Below are 12553 nucleotides of genomic sequence, written 5' to 3' on the forward strand. Positions count from 1 at the left end.
TATATTTACGGCCTTTAACGTATATAAACAATATTAAGAAGGCGATTAGAATTTTACTAAACCCAAGGATAAGGGTAAACGTTAAATTATAATACCCCCTTTAGAAATTAATAAATATAAAAAATATTAGGACTAATTATTAATTTATCCCCAATATATTCTTTTATTTACGCTTATTTATTACTATTTAAATAAATTAATATACTTTATTTTATCCTTTATCTATATTTTCCGAATTTCGAATTATTTCGATTACTTCAATTACAATAAATTACGATAATACTTTCAACGCTATCCGAACTATTTATTATTACCCTATCCGCCATTTTAGGAATTTGAAATTTTTATTCTTATTAATTACTTAATAAGGCGTATATATAGTCGTTCCTAGTAAGATTTTTTGCTATTGGAAAAGGTTTGAACCGGAATATAATAGCGCGGATATTTAGTATACGAAAAATATAAATAATATTTTAAAATCTTTAAGATTAAATCCCCAATTAACTTTTCATTTGTTTAAATAATATTTACTACCTATAGTAATTTTGTTAGATATTTAAATATTATTTACAATATTTTTAAGGAGCGTTTACTTACCATTTCGGTTAGAGATATTAAAATTAAAATTTATATAGCTACTATTAATATATAATTTATCCCTGATTAAAATTTTAATAATTTAGAATTAATTATAAGTAAATTTAGGGTAATATAAGAATTTAATAACTTTTATAATTTCTAGTTGGGCTATAATTATTCTTTTTCTAAGTAAAATTTTATAGCTAGTTATACCTAAGAAATGTAAATTAGCGGTTGTCGACGAAGAATCGGAATTGTCGGAATTATTATTGGAAATTGAGGATAAAGTAAGTATAGGAAAAGTAATAAGAAAAGTAGTAAAAAATATAGTAAGAGAAAGAGAACGAGGCGGAGGAAGAAGTAGAGGAAAAGGCAGAGGAAAAAGCGAAAAAAGAAGCAGAGAAAGAGGCAGAAGAAGAGGCAAAGGAAAAGGCAGAAGAAGAAGTAGAAGAAGAGGTAGAAGAAAAAGCAGAAGAAGAAGCAGAAGAAGAGGTAAAAGAAGAAGCGGAAGAAGAGGCGGAGGAAAAGGCGGAAGAAAAGGAAGAAAGTCTTATATAAATTCCCTTTTAATAAAATAGTAAAATAAATCTTTAAGTTTATTTTTAATAAATCTTTAATACATTTTCAATATATTTTCAAATTATCCTTAACTAATTTCATTATTATTTAAGTTAATATTTAAAAAACAAAAAGAATATATAAGTAATGCTATAATATCCTTTCTTCTATTTTATTTATTTATAAACTATATAAAAAATTTAAATATATTTATAAATTTTACTTTAGATTTATATTTTATAAAACTTTTATTAATTATGGATTTATAATAGGTCTTCTTCTATTCTATCCTTAGTAGAGCGGTAAAGGCCGGAATTGCATTATTTAGTATATATTCCGTTACTATACGGATGAGCATATAAAGCCTATTGTTTTTTCGTCTATAGTTTAGGTTTAGCAATTATAATTAAAATATTAGCGTTAGTAATAATAATAGTATTAGCGCTCATTTTGGTTTAGTTAGGATAAATTAGAGATAGTTTAGGGATAGATTAGGGATAAATTTATTTAAGTATTTAAATTAATATAGTTCTCGAAATATTCGTATAAGTAAATTATTCCTCTATAAGGGAATTTCTAGGAGCGATTGGAGATCTTTCTCTACAGGGGAACGTTAAACGAATAATTGAGGTTATTTTACGTTGTTCCTTTACAGTTAATATTATAATTTATTATATTGAATTAACTCTATACAGATACGTATCGTAATAATTGTATTAATTTTCTTCTTTTGTAGGTCGGAATAATTTTGTATGTGAATGTACGGACTAGGGGGTTAGGAAGCTTTGGTAATGGGGTCGGGTCATCTGACCACTCGAGAGGACTGGAGAAATATGAAGGCCCTGGTCGAATCGAAGAATGTGGGTGTCGATTATTCCGCTTACACCTTGGCGCTTTTTTTCACCTTTCTCGCCAAGTCTCAGGTACCCCAAATTCAGTCGATTTCTCCTTCTTGGTCTCGGCGAGAGTTGCGGTTCGTCAAGCTGGAGATTGAGGGATTTGGTCACTCCACATGGCGACCGGGAGACGGGATATTAACTTATTAGATTGACATTCGGGGTTCAGTAGCCGGATGAGATGAAAACGAGGAAGAAGGGAAAAAGTAGAACCGGAAAAGGTGGACCGGAGGGATCTGTTGTCCCTTTATGGATACGCTACCCCATCGGACATGTCTCCGGTATCTATCTATGTAACAAGTGGTTACACGTATTCGGCTTTTTGATATTGGAGATGGATGATGTGATGAACCGATGAGGACGGGACGTTGATGTGCACCACCATTGAGTGATCACGATGGTCAAATGCAGGCCATCACTGCAGAGAACAGTTACAGTGCAGTCGACCACCACAACCGTTGAAGCGAAGCCATCACAACAGGACCCTTGCAGGGCTGATTGATCACTGGCCGTTACAGGCGAGGGCCATGCACGCCATGCTCCCCGGTGGGGCTACTTCATGCCAAATCTCCACTTTACTCCAAGCGTCTCCAATAACGACTCCAACCGGTCGAGCCATGGCCCGCAGATCCCCGCTTTCCCCGTTTTTTTGTACAGCTGAGCCTTCCCTGTTGCGGTCACTAACAATTTGATATCATCTCTTTTGCCCATCTTGCAACTCTCATCATCTGACCTCACTCTGTCCCTTTCATCTTCAGACTGGATGAACCTGGGTTCTCCGACCGCCCATCGCCCGGCCCACCACGGACATCATGAAACTCGACTCCAAACCGGGCGACATGGAGTGTCCAACAGATCACCCAGCATTGATACACTTGGTCCATCTTTCGTCATTTTGTGTGTTTGTTAATTTCGTTGTCCTCGTTCACGGAAGGGAACGCAAACGCGTCACATTGAGACTGAACAGGCAAATTCTTCACCTCTATCGAAGAACTTTGCGACTAGTTGAGGTAGCCTAGGTAAGGTTGCTTGCCTTGGGGATGCCCATCATTATTATCATCTTTCACACGATGCAACGCTCGCCGGCTTCACCTCCGAAAACCTACAGTGCTCTAAAATGCCGAACGTCACCCTCAGTTACATCTCTACAACTCTGCAATTCTGCTCGTTATCTGATGATATCGATCTAAACCACTCTCTGAATACAATGAACGCCGAGATCTTCGTTACTACATTACCTCCAACTCATCTATACTCCTACATGCTCGTCCTGAAAGCTCTACCCTGAAGCTGAAAAAACACAATCTCGCCAACATCCTTCGTCCCTAGCTCGCTCAGCGGGAACACTACCTGAACTCACCACCACGCCTCCTTCACGCCCCTTACATCGCTTCCGGCAGCATCGCCATGGCTCCCTCTCTCACTCGCCACTAGCATCTCATGCGCCCGCGGACCTCTCGGGTTGCACGGGTCATACCGAACATAAAACGACTCCGGGTCCCAAACGCCATAGGTAACGAGTTGATCGTTGATGAAGGCGGCTAGGCGCTCCTCGTAGGGACGGTCGTCGGATGGGTTACCTGGCAGATCACCGCTAGTGGTGGTGGACATGGAGTCAAAGCTGGAGGATAAGGTCTCGGTCTCCTCTGTTTCTGCTTCTGGGTCGGACAGCTGGTGGTGAGTGGTGGGAGGGGTGGTGATGAGGATGGTGTGGGGTTCTTGCTCGGAAGTTTGGCTGTGGTTATCTGCATGGGGATGGTGCATGTCCTTATCGGACTGCTGGAGGGAAATTCCCATCCTCGCAAACGCCTCCTCAAGACCACGGCGGCCCTCCTCTGCTCTCCGGAACGCCTCATCGTTGTGGTGGCGGGCCTCAACCAGAGAGTATTGCTGAGCGGACCGATGATGCTCGCCCTCATGACCAACCTCCACTAGTAAGCGATGGCCTTCCTCGGCGGTGCGCATTGAAGAGTCATGGTAGTCCCATGCTTCCTGTAGGAGACGGTAGCCCTCTTGCGCTTGGAGGATCGCTTCGTCGAAACGATGCCGGGCGGAGATCAGACTTGGAGCATCTTGGGGGGTCTGGCAGTCTTGCGAGACGTCCTGCGAGAGCGAGAGAAGAAGGTCGGCTTCTCCGAGTTGGCGGAATGCCTCAGAGTTGTGGTGTTGAGCGCGGAGAAGGGAGTTATGCGCCTGTTGGGAGAGAAGCAGGGACTCGTCGATTTGGTGCCAGGCTTCTTGGAGGAGGATCTGCTGTTCGTGAAAGGGAGTGGCTTTTTGCTCAGCAAGGGTAAGGGAGTTGTCAACCTGCTGAATCCCCAACATCTGCCGCAGCTTTTCCTCCCCCTCAGCTTTGACCCGAGCAGCTTCAGCTTCGGTCTTTCGCTTGGCCTCTGCCTCCGCCTTGCGTTGAGCTTTCTTCCGGCGCTTGACCTCTTCAGCGGCTTTCTTCCTCGCCTCTTCCCTCTCAGCCCTCTCCCTCGCCTCTTCTACTTCCTTCTTCAGCTTCTCAGCCTCCCTTTTTAACCGTTCAGCCTCTTCCTTCTCACGCCGAATCCTAGCCTCCTCCTCACGCCTAACCCTCGCCTCCTCCATCGCCCTCCGAATGGCCTCCTCTTCCGCCTTCCTCACAGCCTGCGCCTCCCTCTTCAACCGCTCAGCCTCCTCTCTGGCCCGACGCTGCTGCTCTTCCTGAGCTCGACGAGCAGCAGCCTCCAAATCAGCCTGACGACGACGTTCAACTTCCTCAACAGCCTTCTTCTTTGCCTCGGCCGCGCGTTTCTTAGCTTCCGCGGCTTTGCGCTTTTTGGCATCCTCTGCCCGGCGCTTGGATTCCTATTCCGCTTGCTGCCGTTTGACGAGGTCGGCTTTGCGCTTGGCTTCTGCTGCTGCTTTGGCTTCGGCTTCGGCTTTGAGTTTGGCTTTTTCGGCGGCCTGTTTTTCTTCGGCCTGACGTTTGAGCTCGGCCTGGCGTTGAAGTTCGGCTTGACGCTTGAGCTCGGCCTGGCGTTGAAGTTCGGCTTGACGCTTGAGCTCGGCCTGACGTTGAAGTTCAGCCTGAACAGCGGCTTTGGCTTTTTGTGCGGCTTCATGGGCTTTCCGTTCGGCTTCATGGGCTTGACGTTGCAGTTCGCCCTGAAAAGCGGCCTCAGCTTGTCGAGCGGCCTCGTCGGCTTTCCCTTTCTCCTCGTCAGCTTTCCGCTTCTCCTCGGCAAGGCGTTCTAATTCGACCTGTTGCTTGAGTTCCGCTTGCCGCTGTTCTTCGGCCTTTCGTTCGGCTTCGGCTTTTTTCCTCTCTTCGGCAAAACGCTTAGCTTCAGCCTGGCGAGCGGCTTCGGCTTTCCGCTTCTCCTCAGCCAGTCGCTTTGCTTCAGCTTGACGTTTCTTCTCCTCGGCTATGCGCTTGGCTTCCTCCTCTTTCTTACGCCTGGTGTCCTCTTCGGCCTTTTGTCGAGCTTCCTCCGCCTTTTTCTTGACCTCCTCGGCCGCCTTCTTTGCCTCGTCGGCCTTGCGCTTGGCCTCGGCAGCCTTCCGCTTCTGCTCAGCTTTTCGCTCTTCTTCAGCTTTAAGTTTGGCCTCAACTTCAGCCAGCCGTATAGCTTCCAGTTCAGCCTTTTGCCTGGCTTCCAGTTCGGCATTCTGCTTAGCCTCCAGCGCGAGCCGCCTAGCCTCCTCTTCCCGGACCGCCTCCTCCAACTTCTTCTGCTCCTGCATAGCATACCACTCCTTCTCCGCTTGCAGCCTAGCCTCCTCCTCAAACTTCCTTTTCTTCTCCTCAGCAATCCGTTCCTCCTCTTTCTTCCTCTCCTCCTCTTTCCTCAACTCTTCCTCTTGCCTCTTCTTCTCCTCTTCAGCCAACCGCTGCTCCTCGTCCCTCTTTCTCACCTCCTCCTCCTCCCGTCTCCTCGCCTCTTCCTCCTTGACCTTCTGCAAACGGGCCTCCTCTTCCTTCAGCCTCTGCAACCGAGCAGCCTCCTCCTTCTGATGTTGCTCCAGCCGCCGGGCCTTCTCTTCGTCGAGCTTCCTTTGGGCTTCGCCCACTTTTCGATCGAGCTCGGCTTGGTGCCGAGCTTCGGCTTGGCGACGGAGTTCTTCGCGCGCGGCAGCTTGTTCGCGGAGACGGGCTTCTTCTTTCTCGCGGTCGAGACGCTTGCGGAGCTTGCGCCGCTCTTTCTTGGCTTTGGAGGCTTCTTTGGATTTGTCGAGGGGAGGCGGGTTGGGGGTGGAGGTGGCGTCATGGTTGGGTGTGTCACGCGGAGAAGCGGGAATATCAGTGGGGAGGACAGTGGGAGCGGCTTCGGGAGCGGCTTCGGGACCGGTGGATGGCTCTGCAGCAGGCTGTGAGACATCTGCTGAGGCGATGTCGTCCAGTTCCTTTGGTTGAGCAACGTCGGAGGTATCGTGATCCGGAACATCGTGTGTGGAAGGGCCTGCTGTTGAGTGAACGTCTTTCGGCTGAGGCTTGACTGCTTCTGCAGGCGCTTCCTGCTCCTTGACAGATGAGTGTTCGGTGCTAGCGTGTCCAAGCTGATTGTCAAGAGCACTTTGCTGCGCCTCTTCGGGAACACACCTGCCACCCTTGCTGTCAACCAAGGCCTCTTGACTTTGAGTACCCTCTTCTGCATCAGGTTTCCAATCAATCGCAAAACCATCCTTGTCGTTTGTCTCGACAACGACGACATTATTGAGGAAGGCCTCGAAGAAGTCCTCTTCGGAAATATCGGCCGGGATCTCAAACTTGCCAAAAAGTTTGGTGCTATCACCTGCCTCTTTACGCCTGAGATGTTCGGCATAAAGAGGCTTCACCGAATCTCGAAAGCGAGCCTCCTCCTCTGGGCTCAGACCGTCCTTATTCGCAAGGACCTGACCTCTGGACTCGTCCTCGGGAGCACCTGACTTCGGCCCAATCTTTGCCATGGTCTCGTTGAGCACATCCTTGATTGCCTCTCGGTTAAATCCGCCGGTCTTGAGGGATTCATAAATCTGGGCCTTCGATTCGGCGACCACTTCGGACCTGGCGGCCTTCTTCTTCTTCGCCTCCTTTTCTTGTTCCTTCTTCTTTCTGTTCCTTCGGCGCTGCCTTTCCTTCTGAGCATCGGTCCTCGTGTCAGGCTCTGCGGCCTTCTCGTCAACATTCTCCGCCTCGGCATTCGTTGCCTCAGCCTGTTCCGCAGAGGCCCCGGTCTTTCGCCGTTTGAGAGGGTTCAAAGCCAAGAGGCCCTTGTCAATGTTCCTGTCCAACTTGTCCACCATTCTTTCAGCCCGACGCACACTTGCCAGTTCCTCTTTTGTCAAGATACTCTCTCCATCCGCATCTGCCAGGCTACTGAATCCCGGCCTGGGCGGTTCCGGCAGCGGCCTCGGTCTAGGGAACGGCTGCAGCCCATCAAAACCCGATCTAGTCCTCCTCGGAGAAGAGTTACCCGATGAACTGGGCGTCTCATCATCACATTCACACTCACTCTCGCCATCATGATGATGCTGATGAGAGGTTACATAACGGCAATGACGACAAGCGCAAGACCTCGACCCCATGCCTCCCGCAACAAGCGCAGTCCTCGGCGGCTCCGGGTGGTTTTCAAACCACCCATCCACCCGTCCCTTCAAGGCCACGTACTCATCGTACAAATCCTTTCTCCTGACCCTAATCTCGGCAAGACGTACCCTTCTCGGTGGCCCCACCACCTCCTCATCGCAAGGGTCCCAACTCTTGACCCAGGCGTCCGGAGGGCCCACCCACTGCGGCCACTCGAAGCTGAGGGTATTCAGCGCCGCCAGCGTCACCCTGATGTTCAGGTAAGGGTGATCCGCCCTCAGCGCAATGCAGTAATCCGTGCTCTTGCCTTGGCCGTAGTCGAAGTGTTGGCCCGGATTGACGAGATTCTGTTGATTCGGGTTCCCTCTCAGACTAATAAACGGCGTCGAGGACGAGTCATACCTTGGCACATGTTTAAACTCCTGCAACACCGAAGTCTTGGAGAAATATACCCCTTCGTTCCAGCCCAGTTGGCATCCCATGTCGCGTATCGCATCCAGGAACTCGTGCGTCCCCGGCGAGACGCCGGACCGCAGGCGCTCGACATGGCAGTGCAGCGCCATGAAGGAGAGCATCCTTCCATTTTTTGTGACTGTCTCAAGCCAGGTCTTGCACTCGTGCACAGTCTGGAAGTCAGGCACCGTGATGTCGCGGATGTTTTGCAGACTCAAGCAGTCGCGGATGAACTTGGTGAAGGATCGAAGTTGCTGGCACGGCATGAATCCGGGGGGCGAGTACCGCTCGCAGTGCAGGAGGATGTTGATTTCGCCGGCCAGTCCGTCCTTGCCGATTTGAGAGAGTTCCATGATTAAGGGGGTGGGGCCAATGATGTAGGGAGGCCATTGAGGCAGGTAGGGGTGCCAGTGGTGTCGGATGCGGCGGTAGAAGAGGTTGGCGGCGGGCTCGATTAGGAACCATTCTTGCTGTTGGGGGAGGTTGGGTTAGTTACGGTCGGAGTGAAGAGAGGGGCAATGGTTGGGTTTGGTAAAAGAAGGAGAGGGAAGGGGGAAGAGAGAAGGAAAAAGGGAGAAACTTACAGCACTAAACCCCTCAAACCACATCGGCATAACCCTCGAGTTATCCGTCGTCTTCGAAATCCGCGTGTACGTCGGGAGGCGCTCAGGCTCTGGAAGCGGAGGAAGCAGACGTAGATCCCTCTGTTCATCCCAAGGCACTACCGCTGGGGTATATGGCACCGAGTGCAGCAGCGACTCTCGCGGCTGCGGCTGCGAAGATTTGGAAACTCTGTATGGCGACGAGCGGGAGAGTAAAGGGGATGAAGAAGCGGGTAGTGGGGAGTAACGATCGTCTTTGGGTTCATGTTCTGTCGCTTTGTCGACATCGACATAGACAGTGGCAGTCGGAGGGGTGGTCGGCTGGCCTTGAGTACCACCTCCAGGGCAAGGGGCGGCTTCGGGTTGTTGTAGTTCGGGGACTACCACTGGTTGGGGAGGTGGGAGCTGATCAGTTCCCATATGCTGATCCGGCAAGATAGATCCCATTGGCGCGACCGGTGCGATAGGCGGTGCCAACAAAGCTACAGGAGCCATCGCCGCCGGAGAATACGGCGACACTTGCGGCGACCGAGGAGAGACCGAGACCATCTGCTCTGGCTCCTGTTGCTGTTGCTGCTGTTGAGCCTCATACTCGGTGTTGACAATCTGTTGGGACAGGTTGAGTGCCGGCGGTACAACTTTGTGGATCACGTCATTTTCCTTGTACAGAGCCTGAGATCCCTTAGACCACTTGCGCTTGTGACCCTGAGCGCAGGGAGAGATGGAAGAGGACGGATGGCTGTCGTGGTTGTCGTGGTCCTGTTGCTCTGCCTTTCCCTTGCCCTTTTCTTCCTTGCTCGGTCTCTTTTCTCCTGTAACCATCTCCTGAAGAAGGCATTCGGCTTGCTTGTCATCAGCAGCATCGGCAGCATTGCCGGCATCGGCCTCGACATCGGCATGGGCATCAGACTTAACCTGTGCCTCCTCCGGACTCGCCTCGAGCTTATCTTCCGACGACGTAGTGACAAGAAACGTCCTCCAATGTGGCAGTGGGCTCCCGTCATCAACGAATAACTGCGAACTGTCACTTTCATCATCCCCTAGAACAAGATCTCCATGGTCTCCAATCTCTCCATGATCTCCCAAGGCTTCAAGGTCCGAATAATCCGGAAGCCCAGAACCATCATCATGCCCATGGAGCGCCAATGGAACGTCAAAGGGGTCGTCCTCGGGCAGTGGGACGTCAGCTGGATCGAGTTGAACGGCAAGCGATGATTTAGAGTCTGAGCTCGTTGCCTGAGAACTGTCTTCGGGAGCGGCACGGGCAGGGAGGAGATCGCTCCAGTCCATGTCGTCGTAGGAAGTGCACGTGGGGATTATGTCGGGGAGGTGTTGATGGTCTTTGTTTTGGGCTTTGAGGTTGTCGGCGATGAACGTGGGAACAAGGCTGGGGGAATTTTGCTCTTCAAGTTCCAGTTCCACATCATATTCAGACAACGAAGGCGGGAAAGGAACTTGAATGCCAGTCGGACCTGGATACTGGAGCGCTTCCTCTTCGTGGTTGCCATCCTCGTAGTGGACGGTTTCAAGGTAATCTCCAGCTCTACTGGCGAGCGACGGCAGCAGGAAATCCTCGATGTACTCCTCCGGCCCCGACTCAAGACCGTCTTCATTCACATCATCAGACGGGAGCGGGACCAGGGCTGGATTGACCGACGCCACCGACGCCTCAGTGTCTTCTCCTCCTTCCTCAGCCATAACAACAGAAGCAACAGCCAGTGCATCCAAGAGAAGAGAAGAAGTAGCGTCACGAAGTCTTTGTTGGGTCTCCAGAAGTCTAGAGGTAGAGCAAGTGCCGTTGTTCTGGGCGTCTTCAGCGGCTTCGAGGTCGGTAATCCTTTGGCTCAGTTGTGCGAGCATGTCTGGGATCTTTGCCTTTGGAAGGGTGCGCAGAGCCTCAGGCTCGGGCTCGGGCTCTGAAGGTTCGTTCATGACTTGGTCGAGTGGAGGGGTAAGACTGCGGCGCTCTTGGTCTTGGCTGGTGGACATGGAGTTGCGCTTGGAGTTCGTGGTTGTGTTGTCGACGTCGTCCATGGCAGTGGGCTTGTCATCGGTGTTCTTATCGCCGAGGTCGACAAGTTGATGGTCCTCACGGGCTTCGGCTGGGGGCGTGAGGCTGCGCTCTTCAGTTGAAGATTCCTGCATCGAGTTGGTTGTGTTGTCGACGTCGCTCACGGAGTTGGGATTGTCCTGAATCTTGTCGTCGATGATGTCACCAAGGTGGTGGATCTCTTGGGCTGCGACAGTAGTCCAGAATGGAGAGCCGGCGGGCGGAAGGACTAAAGGCGACTCAGGGAGCGGGATGTCGGTCGCCTGGGGCTCGCTTGGGGGCGTCGGCGGGGGAGTTGGTTCTTTTGACGGTTTGGAGAGCGACATGTTGTTAACTTTGATTAGCCTTGTCTGTCGTCTGTTCTCGAGAGTTCGGGCTGGTTTTGATGAGTAGAGATAAAGGTAAGTAGGTAGAGGCAACGCGATGGGGTTGTTGCGAATGTGATGAGCGATTGTTTTGTTTGACGGTTGTGTTGTTTTGTTGTAGGGGTTGTTTAAGAGAAGAGGGGCGAAATGAAAAGTGCAAAATGGAAGTGCGCCGCACGCTATCAGCTTGGTGAAGGTGAAAGCAGGCCGAATTGGAAGTGAAGGGTCGTTGACACTACATCAGTGAATTACTATCCGGCGCGCCCAGCCCGGAACCAAGGCTGACAGCTGTCTCCGGGGCAACTTGACACTTGACAACGACGCGTCATTGGACGAAGGCTTGCCATCTCGGTGAATGTGGAAGGGCCTCGAAGAAAAACCCTGGCAGTCACCTGCGCGCCTTGGCTGTTGGGACGAGAGATGGGATGAAAGAGGATGGTGAAGGCGGAGGATGGAAGGTACCTCTAGGTAGCCACACCACAAGCGAAGGAACCATTACTACATGAAAACTCCAGTGGAGTGACTGAGTCCTTGGAATGAATGTTCTGGCATTTCTTCGTGGAAACAATGATGCGTGTTGGCCGCTAATCATGGACTTTGTTGTCTTTTGAAGTCGGTTGAGCGGCCACGTACGGGAGACAATGATGATGGGACGAATTCACTCATGAACCTTAAAGCTTCTCAGGAAGCAAGGCACATACGTCATCGAAGACTACCCCATCAACCTCGGAGACCAGGGGAAGCATCTACAAGCATTAAGCATCATCCTCATGAGCTTCCTGGCCATCCATCACCTGCAATCGGTGTATTGCAGATGATGGTTCTTCACTGATGTTCCATATTCCGGGACTTTACCTTGCGGCTTCGACCTCTTATTGTTACATCCCCAACCCACATTCTGTTCAACGGATTCCTTGATCTTCTCGTGCGCATCGGGCGATGCGTGCTCTTGGTGGCTCAAAATGGTGGCACTGCCGGATGTTGAAGCTCAGCAGCAGCTAGATCGGTCCCGCATTCCAATCCGGATACGAAGATTGAAATGTGAAGAAAAATGTTAAAAATATCATTTCATGGCCGCCAATCAATAATTTCCAATTGAATTAACCAGAGATTGAATGGACAAGATGTCAGCGCCGAGTGTCCTAAGTGCATGTGGCCGGTTGATACCCTAGTGCGATTATAATTCTGCTGGATTGCTTGATACTCAGCGCCATATTCCCACCTCTCCTCCACGCTCCCGGTGAGAGAAGAATGTTTGCCTAACATGAATAAGTTGAGCCTACTTCGACAACTCAATCCATGTCTTCAAGTTTGTTAGCCGTGGTTCTTTGATCGAGTGTCCTCGTCCCCTCAGACTGGTTGACAAAACGCCAAGCCCAGCTTTCCATCCAGTGGGTGTTCCAGCGGCCCCGCAGGACCTTCCCGTCACTGCCCCTGGGACCCGGACTAGAAGCATATAACCCGGAAAATTCAGACCTTTCACTACGGTCCAGTAGCTTACGTGGTAAGTGTGC

At 50.4% G+C, this 12553-nt stretch overlaps 1 protein-coding gene across 1 annotated transcript; it reads right to left on the minus strand.

Annotated features, from left to right (window-relative positions):
- Nucleotides 1–3389: 3389 nt before the first annotated feature.
- Nucleotides 3390–11000, minus strand: B0H65DRAFT_426410 (uncharacterized protein; the record flags this gene model as incomplete). The annotated part of the gene is made up of 5 exons (XM_062824630.1): nucleotides 3390–4849; nucleotides 5078–5293; nucleotides 5342–8492; nucleotides 8607–9262; nucleotides 9329–11000. The coding sequence occupies 5 exons, from the start codon at nucleotides 10998–11000 to the stop codon at nucleotides 3390–3392; spliced, it is 7155 nt and encodes a 2384-aa protein (XP_062682298.1).
- Nucleotides 11001–12553: the final 1553 nt, after the last annotated feature.

Source organism: Neurospora tetraspora, assembly GCF_033439725.1.
Source record: "Neurospora tetraspora strain CBS 560.94 chromosome Unknown B0H65scaffold_4, whole genome shotgun sequence".
Lineage (NCBI taxonomy): Eukaryota > Fungi > Ascomycota > Sordariomycetes > Sordariales > Sordariaceae > Neurospora > Neurospora tetraspora.